Source organism: Chaetodon trifascialis, chromosome 18, assembly GCF_039877785.1.
Source record: "Chaetodon trifascialis isolate fChaTrf1 chromosome 18, fChaTrf1.hap1, whole genome shotgun sequence".
Classification (NCBI taxonomy): domain Eukaryota; kingdom Metazoa; phylum Chordata; class Actinopteri; order Chaetodontiformes; family Chaetodontidae; genus Chaetodon; species Chaetodon trifascialis.
This window is the reverse complement of record NC_092073.1, coordinates 15,003,702-15,022,247: the sequence shown is the minus strand read 5'-3', so window position 1 is coordinate 15,022,247 and position 18,546 is coordinate 15,003,702. Positions and strand designations below refer to the sequence as shown.

Genomic DNA, 18,546 nt, shown 5'->3' with positions numbered 1-18,546 from the left:
TTTGAGGCACTTCTTATGAAGGGGTTTTATTTGTAAGGATTGGCTTCTGCAATGGTTAAACAATTTAGCAGTGCTTTGTAAATTAGTTGTAAGCTATCACAAAATGTTTCTAAAATGTCTTTTGCAGGTGAGTCTTATAGTAATCATCAATAGCTGCTATGAGTTTGCAGTCTGCAAAGACAAATGTTAAGAAATTATTAATGAAGGGTAAGAAACTAAAACTGTCTGATTATGTGCATTGTTTCAATTACTAGTTAATTTGCACATCAAGATATTTACATATCAGCATTTACAGATTAGAATTATTTAATGCTGAGAGTCGACTGCCCAGGTGGTCAAAACTGAGCTCCACCTCCAGCTAGTGCAACATTAAAATGCTGCTGGCATATTGATGCATCATCAATAATAATGAGTACATAGTGCATAGTAACTACTTTTTTCTTCTGACACACGTGTTCACTCATGTTGCTGAAAGTACTTGCCTATTATTACTTCAGTGAGATAGGGGACTGATGGAAATTCTTTATACTAGTGTGGTATTACTGTTTTTATGTATATAAAGGATTTGAATACTGAACTGTTGGTCATTTGCTTCATTTAAATTAAAAAAAAGAAAAGAAAGGTCAAAGCTCGACAGATTAAGTAGTATTTAAAGCGTTTTAGCCCGTACGACCCATGAAATAATTTGTTATTTCGTCTGTGCCGTCACATAAAGACTTGAAAGTGGCTGTGGGGATCAGGCATCGCTAAGGACAGCAAAAAAACGCAGGGTCCTCGATAGAAGGACCTCGCGGACAAGTAAACATAACAGATGTTGCGCTAATTAGCATACTACCATCGATATTCTTCGAATTAATTTACCACAACGTGCAATTGAGCCCGACGCGATGGCGGAGGAGAATGAGCTGGAAAAGTACGTACATATTTTGCTGCTTATGCTCAGTGAACTTCCACAGCCGCCGTTTTGCGCTCACCCCCGGCTAGCTTTCACCCAAAACCCGTAACACCACTCGGTCAGTAGGAAGGGATATTTTTAGCAGACAGCTGTTGTGTTTGCTGTGTTGTAAGACGAGTGTGAGTTTGCAGTGGCTGTAAGGAAGCCCTGGCACTAAGCTGCCTGTCCTGCGTGGTTAAAGGTCAGCTAAATCAGTGAGTCTCCTCTGCTGAGACTCCGCTGATTCAGCAGCTCGGGTCAAACGAGGACATTGCCGTGTCCCCTCATTCACTCACTAATGATTCACTTTCTCCTTTACACTCTGCATCACTCTGTTTTCCCTCACTTAAGTAAATTATTCTCCCCTTGGCTCCCCCTTGAGGTTTCGTGTCGTCTCTGTCCTCAGTTTCTCCCCCATTTCCTCCCCGTCCACATGACTCATTTTGATCTTTTTCTTTATTTATCCGTGCAGGCGCGCAGTGGAGGAGCTCCTCAGGGAGACCGACAGGGCTCGGGTGAGAGCGGAGACCATGGGCCCTGCAGGATGGTGAGCGCTGTGTTTGACATGCCATCTGTACCAGCCTGCCCTCCTCTGCCGTTTGTGGACGTCTGACTGCTACTTATCAGCTTAGCTGTTCTTGGGTTGAGGCAATGTTTGTTCTTTGAGTGTATTCTGTGTTTACATCTCAACTAGTTTGACCTCAATTGCTTGTGTCCACATGTATGAAAGTATTCATACCGCTGAAAATGGTGCACACTGATGCAGGGACATTAATGGGTTTGCTACTCTAATGGCGCACTTATTAAAACCATATCAACAAGAAGAACCAGAGGATTCAGTGTGTCTGACTTCAGTTTGTGTCGCAGTTATTTCCAGTCATACAGTGTAAATTCATGGAAACCAGTCTTCTCCTGTTCATACTTGATATTGGGTCATAGTCAGGATTTTATAAATACTGAGGTCATGAATCCAAATGTACATTTTTTTATGCCCCATCATTTATTTATTATTACTATATCCTTAACTATATACTGTATTATTTCCATATATTGTATTTCTCAACATGAAATAACACCAAGACATGTATGAATGCTATTTGAAAGCCTTGACTTAATTCTCTAATGAATTATTCATGTAGGCCTAAAAGTAGTCAAATTATAATATGCTTAATACTGGGATTAGCCCATAATATACCAAACCAAATATGTTTAATCATTGATTGTAACTCCCTACAGGTTTCTAAACCCCCAGAAATGATCCAAAACATGTCATGACCTTAGTGGAAGCAACAGCCCCCCGGGGTATGAAGAACTTTGTGATCTGTTGCCAGGCTGAGTTAGCATTTAAAAGAGAAGACTCGCCGATGCCTTCAGGAAGCCGGTGATGACCATCCGTAGGTCGCAGACGTTAAGTATAACAAGTCTAATATGATGTGTCACACTGTTTGAAAAGTCTGTTCGCTCATCTGTCAGGTTGAAGTGTCCCCTGCGGAGCACCAACAAGCGCTTCCTCCTTAACACCCTGCGCTCCAGCGGCCTGCAGAGGCGCACCGCTGAGCCCAGAGACGGACATTCCACCACAAGAGGGCGCCCTAGGAGCGACTCCCCAGACATAAGCCGCGACCGCAGCAGAACACCCCCCAGAGACCACAGGAGCAACAGAGGCAACACAGACCATAAACACCATCACAGGGACAGCTGCAATAACAAAGATAAGAAGCAGGATAGAGACAGAGAGCGGAGTCACAAGCACAAAGACAACAGAGAGCGGAGACATGGGAGAGATGGCCAGAGCAGAGACAAAGACAGACTTCATGAGTAAAGACTCCTGTCCAGAGGAGGTACACTGCTTCTTTTACTCAGGCCACTCCTTCTCCAGTTTGAGCAGGAAGCTGTTGAAACTGCTCTCTGACCAGCTAACACGCCTCGCAGAGGTGCCAACAGGCAGAAAGATATGCCCCGTTCACCTGGCCTGTTAGAAACTGCCCAGAGGAAGGAGCCAGAGAAGACATTTAAGCTTTTATTCCTGTTGATGGAGACTTAGTGGTAGTTTACTGACAGGTCACTTTTGAACTTACTACCATTTTATAGCTGTTCATGTTTATTTGATTCCCTTAAATTTCTCATGAGAATGATTTTTAATGTGTTTTTTTCCACTGAGTGAATAAACTCTCACGTGGCTGTTGTAGCTCAGGAATTCAGGAGGTGCCTTCCTCTCTGACATGACTCTGGGTTTGGCGTTATGTTGTTTCACCTGCATTAGAGGGGGTTTGACCACAGTTGTAATGTCTTTACCATTCCTCTGTCATTATTCACTAGTCATAATGTTTACATAAGCCATGCTGCTGTCGCCACTGGGTAAGCACATGTTATCGCCTGTCCAACTTTTTGACATGTATATACTGGCTATCAGAAACGGTTTTGTTTGTCAAAGGAGAAAAAAAAATCGGGTTTTCCTGACACTCCTACATGTGCAAGAGTCCTGGTGAACAAATGGTCTAGATAAATGGTGATTTAATAAGGCTGTAATAGCAACAGAAACTAGAACTACTGCTACTAATAATAATAAGAACAATAAGAATAAGACTGGTTAAACTGTACAAAGCTGTACTTTCCATTCGTTTTAATGGGGTCAGCAGGGTTTCAAGACAGCAGATGGACATTTGCTCAAGCGTTCAAAGTGTTGTGCTGCTGTTTATGTCCCTCCCATCCATTTGGCCTGTCTCCGTGTGCTTAAGCTTACACTCTCTTATAGTTCCCGCATCCAGTGCGTTTTATAAACGCGGCAACCTTTTTGGGCATGATTGCCCGCAGGTCTATTACAGCAAAATCTAAGCTGCACTACTCCTCGCCTGAGCCATTACGCAAAATTCCGTGTCTAAAATGCGTTTAACGCCCCTCATGCTTCATAAATCACGGCGTGCGCGTCCACCGTGGTGGAGGACAGCTTCGGTTAACTGTTTCCTTCCTCTTTGAAACAATGATCAAATATAAACACCATTAAGCCATAGTGCAGGGGGTGATTTGTATGGAATTGGTTTACTCGAACTTTATTGCATCGCTGAGTGCCCCATTAAGATACCGTGGAAAGTGCCATAATTGCCTTTGAAGAACTCAGTGCAAATAGTCTCTTGATACACACTGTCAGGGTAAAAGCCCCGTCGTCCTGTACGATTTACATGCAGAGCAGGTAAATCACTCCGATCATGTGGCAGAGGCTCAAAACGTTGCATAAAAGCTGCGGATGGGCTGGCGAGTTGTGGAGACGCGCCGCACGCGCACCCCGGTTAATTGAGTTCTGTTGCTCACTCCAACCTTAATTGGTTTACCACGAGAGCTGTTGTTTAATGGACCGAGCACACACCTGCTAAAGGCTAATGGCCAGCAAACATGGCCAGAGTGCAGCAACCGCAGCGGCTCCGTGTTTGTCATCGCCAAGGGCCCTTCGTGCGGGGACCGCGGGCCCCCACACGCGCGCTAAATGGTGTTAAATGATGCATTTAGGGAAGTGTAATGGGTACATTTTAAAAGTCAGAAAGGTGTAGACAAATGAAAAAAAAAAAAAAAAAAAAGCTTGTGGAAATAGAGTGGTTGTTTGAGCTTTTCACCCGAGTTTCCAGGACAACTGGCTCTCCAACCAGGTCTCTTATCTGAGGTCAACCAATGTTTGCGCCCATACATATCGATTTATCAGCCGCAGTGTGCAGACAGAGATATATCCATATAAAGTGTCGATGCTTCATTGTTTGAGAACAATCCTTCATGAGAAACACGTTTATTCCGTGCCTTCTACTGTATAATAAGGACCTCTCTGGCCAGTCCTTGTGTGTGCAGGCAGGGTCTGACAGATTCACCTGCTCACTTGTCTGTTGCTGCTGCGGGGGCAAACACAGGTGGGTGCCAGGTAAACGTCGCGGTATTTACAGAGTGGCATTGATTTACGCGCTGACGGCCGTCCTGTTCAATTTAGTGAAAAATCCCACAAGCGGCAGAATATCCTGGAAACTGGGGGCTATAAGTCTGCTGTTTTGAGCAAACAGTGAAACCAATGGCTTCGGCGCTGCGGAGTCACATGGTGACGGAGTGACACACCTGTGTGGAGCCGCAAGGGCCTCGCAGTTGCGCCAGAGACAGGTGGAGCAGAAGGTCCACGCCGAGGCAGGGCGCAGGTACGATACATGTGCGGCTCCTCGGAAGCTATGAATCGGGAAGATCATTATTACCCTTCTCAGGTTTTTAAGGACTCCTGTGCCTACCAGAGATCACAGGGGGAGGACTACAGCCACAGCCCGCCGCCCTGCCTCTACATGAGCAGGCAGGTTCACTCAGTCTACACGCCGCCGACCATGGGAGCCTTGGAGCAGGCCAGCCTTCCTGACACTGTCCCCTCTTACCCTCTGCCCATGCGGGAGGATCCAGGTGTGCCTCAGCTCCACCATCCTCAGGGGCTCCAGCAGCAGCCTCTCCCCCCCGCTTCAGGCTACGGAGACACGGGGGAACAGAACAGATATCACCTCCCTTTCCCTTGGATGAAAACCACAAAATCTCACTCTCACACCTGGAAGGGACAGTGGGCAGGTAAGTCTTGCAAATCGCTGCGTATCAGTAAATATCATTCGTTTGAGATCACCATAACAGAAACAAGAGATTTGATTGTATCCACTCCTGATTAAGCTTGTTTCAAAACGCATGCTCTGTTTGCAGCATTACTCTGTAGTCATAGCACTCGCAAGTGAGTTTCAACCGACTCTTTCTGAGGCCTATAATGACATCATGCTCCCAACAATATGATCCTGGGTGTTTCAGTTTACCTTGTCAGTCAATTCGTAAGAGACCCGGAAGGTCAGCGCTTGCTTTTATCAGGTCTTATTGTCACAAAAATGTAGGTTTTGTCTTTACAAAACATTTTAACAAATCGCCATGTCTTCAACCATCAATAGGCTGAATGCTACAGAGTGTAATAGGCCCTTAAAACACCCACATCTACCACAATCGTTTTTGATTGATGGAGACTTATCATTAATAAAATACCTTTTGCAATGACAGTGAATTATTAGACTTTCAGAAAATCTTACAGCTTAAATGACCGAATCACTCAGTTTATCATTTTTAATTAGACGAGGCCACTGGCTTTAATTATAGGCCAAATAGAAGTTCGTTTTCTGATGAGCGCGTTTTCCTCAGAGAAAAATACGGACGCACTTGATCACAAAGTTCATTCAGCTCTGTTACACCTGTCGTTTGACGACCATGACGCTTTTCTCATATGAGAAAGGTTTTAGAACAATCAATAGATTTTCACGCTGCCTCACTGATTTCATATGAGGTCATTTAATCACGGATTCACACTCCGTGGCCCACTTTTGGTTTATTTTACGCACAGTTTTCTGATTATTAACTTTAGAAGATATGGCTTTAATAGGTAGCGTTTTTAAAAAAGCACGATTGCAGTACATTTACCAATAAACTTTAGAAACAGACAACAAGAGGGTTTTCATTGCAAAGAGGCTGCTCTAAGTGTTTTTAAGTGGACGCCATGGCTCAAAGCTGTCGTTCATGTCCTGCTCTGTGTTTTTACCTCCTGCAGCAACACGATTGTTGCATTGACAAATACATGATTATAGTTAAGTTATAGCCTGTGATTAAAATAACCAAAATATTCTGTTAAGTCATGGCCTTAATTTAATTTTAAATTTGCACCTTGAATTTGACTTTGTATATGTAGTTTTTGGATTTCCCCCCCCCCATTTAATTTTTAGTTATCCATTCATTTTGGCTATTTTGATATGCCAAACAGGTAAAGAGGTAGACAGGCCATCGGTAAGATAGAGGTCACTCCTAAAGTGAATTAATTCACCAAACCGTGGTCCTCATCGGGCTGAAGACTCCCAGGTCCAGCAGGTCCTGGAAAATGAGGCGTAATATGGTGGTCTTATCACCGGTAAAGTTACCTGCTTCATTCTCACCACATTAGTCTTAAAACATACTTAAGCAATTCAGCCTCAGGGAAAACAACCTTTGCGCTCAAATCTCTGTGACTAAACCATATCAAACCGATCTGTTTGTGCCTCCAGATATCAAACCATTTTATCAATCTAACCGGTGTGAATTCTAGATGTGGGTCACGAAGTATCCTGTATTTTTTCCCCAGTAAGAGAAACGACCGTTCTGCAGCCATACGTTAACCAAAACCTTAATCTCAAAATCCAAACTTATGATCTTCAAAAGCTGCACTACAGCTGAATTTCTTATTTTAAAAACAAAAAAATCCCCATAGAACATACTGCTTCCAAATATCAAAGGAAGTGGACCAATTTTTGGGGTAAATCTCAAGTAATTGTAAATTCCTTGTAACATTACAAGTGAATGAATGTTTATTTTGTTGGCTATCATAAGACAAATATGCACTGTGGTTTCAGCAGGTGCCCGCTGGAGTGGTCAAAATCTAACCAATGCACTTCAAATAAGGCCTGTAGGTCATTTCAGTGAAAATAAAATTCTCTCTGTGCGATTACAGTGATTACACTGTTTGAGATTCAGTCCAAACAAAACTAAAAATAAACCTTCACCTTTGATAAATATCTTATTTGTAAGGACGCTGATGTGTTTGTCTCCAGGACCATACGTGGTGGCGGAGACTGAGGAAAACAAACGCACGAGGACTGCCTACACGCGCGCCCAGCTGCTGGAGCTGGAGAAGGAGTTCCTGTTCAACCGCTACATCTCGAGGCCGCGCCGCGTGGAGCTGGCGCTGACCCTGAGCCTCACCGAGCGCCACATCAAGATCTGGTTCCAGAACCGGCGCATGAAGTGGAAGAAGGAGGAGGACCGGAGGAGGGCGAGGGCGGCCGACCCGGACCAGGACTCCTCTATCACCTCTGGAGACCAGGGGGAGGCAGCCGGAGGGGTCTCCTCTACGAACGGACCTCACACCGCATCACCCCCCGTTTCTCCGCTGCACGCGCACTCCCTCTCCGCTCCTGGGTCCCAAGAGCCCGCATAGACCCGCAGGGAGGGTCTCAAGACTGGGACCTAAACTCATATCGCAGGAATCGTTTTCAAAGCCACATTCTAAATCAGCCCCGTCCGAGAGGATTTAGACTTTTACGAACCCACGAGAATCATAATTAGGGCGGTAATGAAGAGAGTGAAACTTACAGGTTTCCCTTAGAGTTAAGGTGGCGACTAAGTCTGGTGCCAATTTTCCTGAGACCTCCTTGAACTCTCTCTCCCAAGGATCACATTGTCCTCATTGGATACCGCTGTCGGGCATTTACTGAACTGAGGGGACATTTCTTCACTTTGCATGCTTTGAGTTTTTTTGAGCACCAGATGGCATCCTGAGACAACCAAATCATGCAAGGACCGCCTCCTTCTTCAGCCCTTTAGAGGCCCCATCATGGAGTCAGGTGCACCAACTGTTGCATGGTCTAAGCAGGTCTTACAGAGCATTGTTTCTCACCTCAGATATGTTAGTAGTATACAATTAATGTATATAAACCCATGCGTAATACGACTATATATGTCCACTTGTACATAAGCCACCGCTTTTTCATGTAAATTGTTACATTTTAATTAATGATACACATATTTTATTGTTTGACGGATTTATTGTACAGTATGACGGATGAATAACACATAATAAATTTGGAATAAAGCAAATATCACAGTGGAGAACAATGGCAGTCTTACTGTGACTGAGGTTACACTGGTGTAAGAGAAATCCAGTATAGCCTCCAGTAACAAAAGTTCATAATTTGTTGGGAGCGTCAGTGAGCACGAGACCCTGGAGACGCAGGCGGCAGATCTTCTTCACCTCCGCGATGCCGCGCGCCCTCTCTGCCTCGCGCTCGTTCCGGCAGCGCTCGGACAGCTGCCGCAGTATGTTCGACTTGTCGTTCATGCGGGCGCAGATCACAAACGGGAACCCGAAGCGCTCCTTGTACTCCTCATTGAGCCGGGCCATGCGCGACGCTTCCGCGGAGTTCAGCGCATCCATCCCGGCGCCCGCCTGCTCCTCGCGCGACTCCTGGGTCAAAGTGCCGCTCTGGAGGTCCCTGCCCGCGAGGTCCGGGTGACACCTGAGGATGCCTTCTTTACCTGGACACACACGAGGCTAATGTCTTGTCAGCGCCAGTGCGCGCAGAGTCCTTGACATTTAAGGAGCAAAAAGTCCCTAAAACAGCCACCAAAAACTACACCAGAGCTAAAGATGCATGACAAAAAGTTACCAAAATATACGTCTCACCTGATTCCGGGAGAGCATCGATGAAATCATTGATTGCAGCCTCCAAAGCAGCCAAATTTCCAAAGGGACGCCTCGACCACACAGCAGCTGTTACAATGGGGCACTTCTCCACCACATTACCGAAAATATTCACAAAATCCTCGTAAGGAAGAGCATTTATTGAGGCGATGTCCATTTTCATGGGGACACTTTTTGGCAGCTGTGCAGACAGTGTTTGTTGACCTTCAACTAGATTTTGCAACAAGGGTTAATGCACTGTTGGACAAGCCTCCTATGTGCGGCTGCGGTTAATATTTTCTTGGTCGGATCAACTGCCAATCATCTGACGATGAAAAGAGGAGTTTAAAGGCAAATGTAAATCAGCGATTCAAACTCCATAAGCTGACTGAGCTCTCCCTCATGCAGACTCTGTCTCTGGCGTCTCACAGAGACAGCAAATAGCAGTTTACATGTTTGGTATGATAGAGATCACAAGATAAATGAGTGAAGTCACAAGATGATTGACTGGATAATAAAGACAAAAACAAACAAAATACGCAGCTGACAGATCAGATCAGACATATGAAGCTGACCTACACTGTTCTCACCAGTTTCTGTTCTATGTGTAAAGTACAGTTTATTGCAGGTAGAATAGGAACACATGACAATACAATGTAAAATCCATTACAATATTTTGAAATAGGAAAGCTTGGTTTAAAACAAACAAACAAACAAAAAAAAACATATAAATGTGTTCATTTTTCAGTGAAGAGCTGCTAACATAATATGAGACCACAAAAAATAAGTATGATTACATTTCATTGCAAATCGATATTCAAAAGGTAAAAAAAAGGCTGCTTCCATATGCGCAGCAACAATACTGTATGTGATAAAATCTAAAACCAAAGGTTGATCATTTTATAGTGTGTGTATTTATATAAATTTATATACTGACAATATTTTGGATATTTAGAAAACAAAAATATTGTATTTACATTTAGACAATATCGCCATCATTATAATATAAGTGACTGAAATCCCACATACATATTAAAACCTTTGTATGTCCTGTTACTTATAAAAAAAAAAATATATGATAGACATACACTACATGTTTTATTTAATCCCACCTACAAGTCTATAAATGCTAACAATATTTCTATTAGAATATAAAGCAAGTGTATTCTGTAACTTAAGAATATGAATATTATTATGAGAATACCTTTAAATAATCTGTTATAAAATATAAGTGAACTGGTTTGAACATGCCCTGCAATCGGCTGGCGACCAGTTCAGGGTGTACCCCGCCTCTCGCCCATTGTAGCTGGGATAGGCTCCAGCCCCCCGCAACCCCAAAAGGGATAGGCGGTATAGATAATGGATGGATGGATAGATGGATGGTTTGAACATTTGGCCACCGGGCACTGAGTGATAGGTGATCACTCTGTATCAGGTGGCTTCAGGAGCTTCTCCCCAGCTTCCACAGCGTCCGAGTTGGATATTTCCACTTTGCCTTCTTCCGTCGCGTGAGTTTGACTGTAGTCATTGGTCGACTCCGTTTTGCTCTCATTCTGTTTTGTCAAGGCGGAGATGTCCAGAACGGCCGGTGCATTCTGGTAGTCGCTGCATGTCTGGTCAGACATGTTATAGTAGAGCTGAAACAGGAGGGAAGTTGGTTAAGAGGACTGTTTGGATAATAATGCTGCTTAGAGCTCAGATACAATATGTTGGCCTTACTCTACATGCCTACCTCTTCCTCTCTGTCTGTCAGCTGATCACACATGACGGACACCAGTTTGGAGAAGGATGGGCGTTCGCAGGGATCCAGGGCCCAACACTTACACATAATCCCATACCTGGAGAAGGAAGTCATGGAGAAAGGAGGTGAAATACTCACAGACTCTGCTGTAGTTCTTAATGTTTATAAAGATTATCAGACATCCATGATTTCCAGTAGTCAAAGAGAGCTGCACTTCTGCATTTGTGTGGTTTTGAGGACAGTGGTGGACGAAATAGAAAAGGAGGATCCTTTTACCAATACAAGAAAAATTCAACTTGATTTGACTTCATTTGCATTAAAAAGGAGGATTTTTTTGTATTAAAGAAACAAGGAACTAAAGGTCCTGAATAAGTGTTGCATACAGACTGAAGACACCTACACAGACTCATCGGCGTAGTATGGACACTCCATCTTAAATCCTTTCTCAATCATTGAATAGAACGTGTGATCCACCTTCATGCCCGGGTACGGAGTAACACCTGGGACCAGTGGTGAGACAGAGTTGTTGTTAATCATTGTGCGGGAATTGATTGTGTGCTTGTTTTATAAATGTGCTGCTCATGGAGTGGAAGGCTACCGAGAGAGAAGATCTCCCACAGCAGAATGCCATAAGCCCAGACGTCACTCTTCATGGTGTATATCCCCTGAAAGGTACTCTCCGGTGCCATCCACTTCACCGGCAAACGCACCTGACACACAGCAGCCACCAACATAATGTGTGAGAAGTGGTGAAAAAAGCAACCAGTGAATGATGTGAATAACGTTAGGTGTCATCTGACATACATTTCCTCTCACGACGTAGTTGGAGTCGTTGTCGATGTCCCGGGCCAGTCCAAAGTCACCGATTTTCACCAGTCTGCCCTTTGTCACTAACACGTTTCGAGCTGCCAGGTCTCGATGGATACACTGCAGACAAACAGAACCAATCGTCAGGATATTTACTGCAACCAAACTGCATGAAATCCATGAAGGTCGAGCCCATAACTGCAGTTTGACTTGTTGATACAGTATGTCACTTCAGTGGACTGATTGAGTTTTGCTTTGTTCTACATTAATGTTTTATAATCTTCATAAAACATATCAGCAGCTGGATATATAATAATAGGTTAGGGACGTTTTTAAAGAGTGCTTTTCATATCTAAGATCTGACACTGTATATGTTTATATTATGTTTTTATGTGTATATTGCTAAAATAAGGCCTCTCTTGAATCAACAAATGGGCCAGGTCTTTTTATTCAAAGTGTGAAGTTTAAGGCTGCAAGTAGTAATTAGATACTTTTTATGATCAGTTAATTTGCAGATTATTTTCTGGTCAAATATGAAAATGAAAATGGTCAAAAATAGTGAAAAATGTTGATAACAGTTACATGAAGCCAAGGTTAATATCTTGAAATGGTTAATTTCGTCTGATTAAATCCCCAAATTATAGATTCACTATCACATAATACAAAGAAAAACAGCAAATCCTCACATCTGAGAAGCCAGAATAAGGGATAGTTTGGTATTTTGTTCAGCTCCAGTGATGTTGTGAATCATCAGAGTGTGGAAACGAGAAAGCCGTTCATCTCTTACATTCTTAGAGGAGAGGAACTCCATGCCTCTGGCCACTTGGAAGGCAAAGCTGAGCAGGTCGTCAAAAGTCAGGGCCTGCAGGTCCTCTGTCTGATCATCCAGGTTGTCATAGGTCTCAGGATCTGGAGATAAAACGGGATCGATTAGGATTAATCTGACAACATGCATGTACTGACTGCAGATGGTGTTTTTTCCACCTCCAAAGCTGTCCATGTCAGCAGAGTTGAGGGTGAGGAGGGCGATGTCCTCCTGCCCCCTGGTGGTAGAGCTGTACATCGGCACATAATGGTCCACCGCTTTGCCAAGCTCACTGAGAAAACACCAACATTATTGTAACATTAAACTAGACTTCCAGCTCTAATTTTACACATATGCCCGCACTGTCCTAATTCCAAAATGATTCCCAAATATTGTACTTCCCAGCCCTTGTTTCCCCTTTTCCCTACCTGGAGTTTTTCCTGTGCTGCAGGTTGTGGTAAAGGCTGCTGAAACGGTCCTTGTTGAAAGCCTCAGTCACAGATTTGTGGTAGCACTCTCTGTTTTTCTTTAGGTAGTTCAGTAGATCTCCATAACAGCAGTACTGAAAAATCAGGTATGTAGGTCCTGTGTGTGTGGGGGGGAAACACTTTAAATAAACATTTAATGGATTAGAGCACACTATAATGAAGGCACTACATGCAGCATCCCACCTGGCAAAAGCCACCCACCTACTTGGGATAAAATCAGATGTGATAAAGGTACACAAACTTTCTTGTGCATGCGTGTACTTAGTGGTGGGAAATGTACCTGATTCTGTGCATGCACCGAGCAGGTTAACGATGTTGTCATGGTGACCGACGTGGGTCAGCATCTTGAGCTCTGACATCAAAGCCTCTTTCTCCACTGTCTGGTGTTTCTCTGCAGGGTCAAACACCACATCAGCTACGAAGATGGCCCCTGTCACATTTTGCATTTCACTCATGGAACAAAATTATGACACACTGACCTTTGAGCATCTTGACAGCCACTTGCTGTGAGACTCCGGGCTTGTTGATGCCATAGGCCGTAGCCTGGAGCACCATGCCGAAAGCCCCAGAGCCCAGTTCTTTACCTGGCAAGGACACAGGAAGACATAATAACATGAGAAATTCTTCAAGTGGAATGCAACAAAGTAAGCGCATATAATTACTCAAATATGGTATTAAAGTACAGTTTCAGATTGATTTTTGAGATTCTAAATATAAAAATATACTTTGTTTAATTTCCACTCTTTTTCAGCAGATCATAATTTTGTACTTTTATTTATCTTACTTATAATGGGGTATTTTTACATTGTTGTTTGGTACTTTTACTTAAGTAAAGGATCTGAGTGCTTCTTCCACCACTGAAGTCTGGTATCATGTCTAGTGCCTAACGGTGTAATTCATACCCAGTTCCAGGTTCTCCCTTGGAAACTCCCATTTCTGGTCATACTGAAAGTCCTTGAAGTTGATGTAGATGTAATCATTGTCATTGGGTCCAACCATCTGGATTACCTGAAGCTGGGGCTGATACTGGGGTTTCTATTGGAAACAAAAAGGAGTTGGCATCATGTCCTTGTGAGTTTGTGTTTGCATGTGTGTGTGTACATGTGCTGATGTGTAATATATACCTTCTTTTTGACAAAGTGTATGAGCAGCATAGTAACTACTGCCAGCGCCAGAAGCAGAACCAAACTGCCTACTCTCAGCACAATCAAGTTGCCACTATCATCATTTAGAGTGCCTGAAAACAGTAATGAAGGACAATTTCTAATGAAAGTCATCAAACAACACAATATAATTTAAGGATTCTGTAATATGAAATTGATCTGTCTACCTGTGGAGGCCTGGGCTGAAGGTTGGTGGTATATTGAGAATTTAGTTTCGCACCAGGAACCAACAGAGTTTGTCAGACAAAACCTTAAATGGTGGCCATCCACCATATCTCTCCTCAGAGAGCTCTTGATTGTCTTGTTGCAGAAGACATCTGAGTCTGTTTGAGAGGCGTCAGGAATCTCTTTCCAGGAAGATTCTGTTTCACAACTGCAGTAAGACGAAGAGCAGAGACTTGAGGAAATCTGAATCTAACTGTAGATGTGTGTGTGCGTACTATAATGCCATCTGGCCTGATCAGATCTGACAGTGAGCATACCTGTCATTGGACGAAGAACAAGACAGCCAGGTATAATTTGCTGGCACAAGGCTCACAGTCTCATAGGTGAAGGTATTATCATCTTCGTTGACCCTGAATTTGAATGCTGGTTTGTCTGAAACAAAGCCAGTGGACAATAAGCTGTGTGCTTTTTAAAATTAATTAACAGATGTGATAGCATTGTACAGAAGTTACATTAATAGAAAAATCCCAAACTCTCTCTTACCCACAACACACACTGATATAGTCTTTGTTTCTTTTTGTCCTCCACCCTCCAAGTGTAACTTATAATCTCCTGATCTGAGTGGATCACATAGCTTCACAGTCCTGAGGAGACAGGGTCACAGCCAACATTCATATTCAACATTCCTTCTTTTGTAACATGTTCACTGATTGAGTTCAGCTTCAGGAACGTTGCTTCATGCAGCTACCTGTGTTTCGTCACCCAGTCCTCCCTGATGCATTTAGTCATCGTTTTATCAGGAGCTTCCCAAGAGCAGCGCCGGAGCGTGGGGTGGTAGGCAACGTTAGCTTGCAAACAGGTGCTGGATGCATTCTGAGCTGGTATGACCTTGCCCTTATCCAGTTGGACGGAGAGGAAACCCTCAGCTGAGGCAACACAAGAAAGATGTCAGCGCAGCATGGTGCAAAACAAACAGCAGAAAAAACAACGCACGTTCATCTGTAACAGTTTGAGCAAGTGTGAAGTGAAATTAGGTCTACTAACCCTGGACATGGACGGAGACAGACTTAGTTTTGCCTTTTGGACTCCTGCAGGTGTATGTGCCACTGTGATCCACACTAACTGATCTGATGAACAGGTAGGCCATCCGACTGCTAAAATGTGAGTCATTTTTTATGCAGATCTGGGACAAAAATATATAGTTGTTATGATTTTAGTGGGAAAGATTCATGCAGCTGTTTGCGTCTTAGACTAAGGAAATGATTCACTGGTATGAGCAGGAGCTACTGTACCTCCTCCTCCTTTACAGACGCGCACGCTAATGTGTCGGCATTCAATATTCTGCTGTCATTCTCCCAAACTGGTGATGCAAAATAGTGTTGCATTCGGCAGCGAAGCAGTAAAGATTGACCAGGACTCACGGTCACGTTAGAAACCTCATCATCTTTCATAAAGTCACTCTGCAGGTCTGAAACACACAGTCGGGCCTCAAGTCACAAACTTGACAGTCAGGTGATTTTTTTGATTCCCACCACTGAATTCTTTTCTATGGTATTATAAATTGGAGATAGTCCCATGACTGTAAACAGAGAGGATGAAAACTGGCCACTTGAAGTTGGCTCCAAAAGCAAGTCAATCCCCATAGACCCCCATATTGAAATATAGAAATAAACATGTTTACAGCCTGGTACAAAATTGAATTTCAGTATAAGTTGCATCTGTAATTATTAATATGAATAAATCTTTTGCAGAGTGTATTTAGTGAATTTGTTGAAACATGAATTTACCATAGTCATACAGTTGGGAGCATTCTTGTCCTTCAGAGTTGGTTGCACAGCACATCGCTCCGCTAGCAGAATATTCAATACTGGATATGGTGCTAATCACCTTTCCACTGTCTGCAGGACCGTTTGTCCCCTCCTTGTTTCTGTTCAAAATGAGGAGAAACATCATTTACAAAATCACACTATAATAAGAGGTAGGGTTTTGTCAAGAGACTACATTGAACATAGTCTGAATTATGCCTGCAAATGTAATAAATAACATCTTACCCCGACCATTTAAGCGTGGGCTTCAGGCAGCCCTCAGAGACGCATGTGAAATGAGGGGACCGCCTTTTTTCACTGACATTGTCCAGTGTCAGCTTTGGTTTTGTGGGACGTTCTAGAAAAAATAACATTGATTGTTAATTAACACTGATTTAAGGATATTAAAGGATCTGGTGTTTGTGTTGAGTGCTGACTGAGAATATATATCGAGAAGTGTTACTCACTCATTACTACATGAAGAGACACAGTCAGTGAGGACCTGGTCTCATTACCAGTTTCACAACTCAGCGTGTACTCCCCTGAGTCTGACTCAGAAAGCGGCGGTAGGACCATGAAGCGGCTCCCATCTCTGGTGAGGTTTAAGGAAAAGCTCTCAGATTGTTCGCACAAACAAAGGTGGAAACACACTCGAACATACACACAGACATTCACTTACACTGTCAGGACTGGATCTGCTCCTCTGGTCCAGTGGCAGACTGGGGAGTCAGAGACGTGCTTCAGGGACACGACGAGTTTCTTACCCATACACACGTCTACGTTGACAGGACCAGACGCATTCAGATAGTCAGCCGGCACAAAACATGCCACCTGAAAGACAAGACTCACCATTTAATCAGCCTTCATAAAGCTGCATTTGTGTTTTAGAGTTTTGAGTTTCACACCAGTAATTTAAGTCAAATAACTTTGATAAAGCTATTCGATGTCTGTGATTTAATTAAAAATCACCTGCAAGACCACTTATACTTTAATGTTTTGGTTTATTTAACCAAAAATAACATTTTCTTTCCATTATTGCTAATCATTATTCAAGATTTAGACTCATAAATATGCATTTTGACTTGTCATAACAAGCACATGTATTACTAATAGCATCAACTATGACTATTCCGGTGTTTCTGTAAGTCATGACAGTGTGGAGAGCGAGCCAGTGAGAACAAAACCGGGACCTAAAACCTGAAGCAGCTAAATGGCAGCCAACATTAATATTACTATTTAGGCCTGTGCTTCTCCTTCTCTGATATGTCGAAATAATAACTTTTGAATTTCATCTTCTGCTTTTACAGGTGCCAGAGCTGCTATCTTTTTAAAGGTTATAATGAAATGACATGTAAACTGACAGACTTCAACCTGATGAACAGATATAAAGCAAGAGTAAATTTAGTCATGTTTGAGCTATTTCCCTATCTGATGTTTCAGTTCACATTCTCTGTACATCCACCGGAGCTTAACAGAAAATAACAATTTCCCGTAACTCAATAATGTTTCAGAAATAAAGAGGAATTCAGGAGGACTGCGAGGCATTTTATATAATTAGATTGAATCGATCACTTAAAACATACAGATTCTGGCAGCTTTTACCTCATGACTGGGTACGCAGGTCTGATTCTGCACTGCATCACTGTCAGAGCAGTGCAGCCCCACAGCGCACAGCAGGACAACAGCTTGAAGGACAGAAAATTTGAACTTTATTTCAAATGTTTGTGTACATTTTTTGAACAGGCACTTTAGAAAAAGAAAAATGCATTTTAAAGAAAGATACAGGAGAAATGCATTATAAGGCATTGCATTGCATTATAAAGCAAGTGCAGCACAAAACAAGACACAATAATCATACTGGCCATAAATATAATTAACTGCTTCAGAGGTTTGCTTAAGTAAAACCAAACCTCGTTGCCTCTTTGCTCCTGCAGGGCAACACTTTGCATGATGAACAGTAAAGTGTCAGCCTCTCAACACAAGTCAGCCTCTTTTTTATCTGTAAGGTTCCTCATACTACAGCCACATGTTGATATGAACCATATGTTTCATAATTTGAACATTTGGCTTTGACTAATGATTCTTCGGAGATCTAATCTAAAATAATGCAAAGTAAAATGTGTTATCCTATCATCAGTTTTTAAAATATCATACTAAACAGCTTGAAAAATGTATATATTCATAAACATCCTTAAAGTCAGGCCTGAAATATCACACGTTTTTCAAATTCCCTCTGATTCTGTCGCGCCAATAACCCACAGAACAGAGGCATGAAATGGTCTGACTCACCCACAATCATATTTCTCTGTCTCGGCATTGATGCTTTCTTTCTGTCAGTGTCACATACTCATTACTAACAGCGAAACTTTGTTGCAGAGGATGGGTGTGAGGAC

At 42.9% G+C, this 18,546-nt stretch overlaps 4 protein-coding genes across 4 annotated transcripts; 2 read left to right on the top strand and 2 right to left on the bottom strand.

The window, feature by feature from the left end:
* The first annotated feature begins 751 nt into the window (after positions 1-751).
* On the top strand, positions 752-3,122 carry LOC139346873 (protein POLR1D). Its single transcript, XM_070986215.1, has 3 exons — positions 752-913; positions 1,407-1,481; positions 2,408-3,122. Exons 1-3 carry the CDS (start codon positions 888-890, stop codon positions 2,754-2,756), a joined length of 450 nt encoding a protein of 149 aa, XP_070842316.1. The 5' UTR covers positions 752-887; the 3' UTR covers positions 2,757-3,122.
* A 1,990-nt stretch (positions 3,123-5,112) lies between these two features.
* On the top strand, positions 5,113-7,937 carry pdx1 (pancreatic and duodenal homeobox 1). The gene is made up of 2 exons (XM_070986390.1): positions 5,113-5,512; positions 7,552-7,937. The coding sequence occupies exons 1-2, from the start codon at positions 5,113-5,115 to the stop codon at positions 7,935-7,937; spliced, it is 786 nt and encodes a 261-aa protein (XP_070842491.1).
* Positions 7,938-8,542: 605 nt separating this feature from the next.
* Positions 8,543-9,363, bottom strand: urad (ureidoimidazoline (2-oxo-4-hydroxy-4-carboxy-5-) decarboxylase). The gene is made up of 2 exons (XM_070986420.1): positions 9,183-9,363; positions 8,543-9,034 (listed from the first exon to the last, which is right to left on the bottom strand). The coding sequence occupies exons 1-2, from the start codon at positions 9,361-9,363 to the stop codon at positions 8,685-8,687; spliced, it is 531 nt and encodes a 176-aa protein (XP_070842521.1). The 3' UTR covers positions 8,543-8,684.
* Positions 9,364-10,565: 1,202 nt separating this feature from the next.
* flt3 (fms related receptor tyrosine kinase 3) lies at positions 10,566-18,508 on the bottom strand. The gene is made up of 24 exons (XM_070985708.1): positions 18,443-18,508; positions 17,756-17,838; positions 16,833-16,984; positions 16,621-16,745; positions 16,400-16,511; positions 16,136-16,275; positions 15,641-15,816; positions 15,393-15,531; positions 15,097-15,274; positions 14,892-14,992; positions 14,666-14,780; positions 14,351-14,556; positions 14,145-14,257; positions 13,923-14,055; positions 13,500-13,604; positions 13,301-13,411; positions 12,961-13,117; positions 12,712-12,824; positions 12,515-12,636; positions 11,725-11,847; positions 11,519-11,630; positions 11,321-11,420; positions 10,912-11,017; positions 10,566-10,816 (listed from the first exon to the last, which is right to left on the bottom strand). Exons 1-24 carry the CDS (start codon positions 18,468-18,470, stop codon positions 10,601-10,603), a joined length of 3,066 nt encoding a protein of 1,021 aa, XP_070841809.1. The 5' UTR covers positions 18,471-18,508; the 3' UTR covers positions 10,566-10,600.
* Between the last annotated feature and the right edge of the window lie 38 nt (positions 18,509-18,546).

What these genes read in the sequence shown, in the direction of transcription:
- pdx1 (XM_070986390.1), top strand. Translation starts at nt 5,113, where the DNA reads ATGTGCGGCTCCTCGGAAGCTATGAATCGGGAAGATCATTATTACCCT. An exon ending in CTGGAAGGGACAGTGGGCAG is followed by an intron (nt 5,513 to 7,551) that starts GTAAGTCTTGCA and finishes GTTTGTCTCCAG; the next exon opens with GACCATACGTGGTGGCGGAG.
- urad (XM_070986420.1), bottom strand. Translation starts at nt 9,363, where the DNA reads ATGAAAATGGACATCGCCTCAATAAATGCTCTTCCTTACGAGGATTTT. An exon ending in CGATGCTCTCCCGGAATCAG is followed by an intron (nt 9,035 to 9,182) that starts GTGAGACGTATA and finishes GTGTGTGTCCAG; the next exon opens with GTAAAGAAGGCATCCTCAGG.
- LOC139346873 (XM_070986215.1), top strand. Translation starts at nt 888, where the DNA reads ATGGCGGAGGAGAATGAGCTGGAAAA. An exon ending in GAGGAGAATGAGCTGGAAAA is followed by an intron (nt 914 to 1,406) that starts GTACGTACATAT and finishes TTATCCGTGCAG; the next exon opens with GCGCGCAGTGGAGGAGCTCC. An exon ending in ACCATGGGCCCTGCAGGATG is followed by an intron (nt 1,482 to 2,407) that starts GTGAGCGCTGTG and finishes CTCATCTGTCAG; the next exon opens with GTTGAAGTGTCCCCTGCGGA.
- flt3 (XM_070985708.1), bottom strand. Translation starts at nt 18,470, where the DNA reads ATGCCGAGACAGAGAAATATGATTGTGG. An exon ending in GACTGGGTGACGAAACACAG is followed by an intron (nt 14,993 to 15,096) that starts GTAGCTGCATGA and finishes CTGTCTCCTCAG; the next exon opens with GACTGTGAAGCTATGTGATC. An exon ending in CGGTGCATGCACAGAATCAG is followed by an intron (nt 13,118 to 13,300) that starts GTACATTTCCCA and finishes CCACACACACAG; the next exon opens with GACCTACATACCTGATTTTT.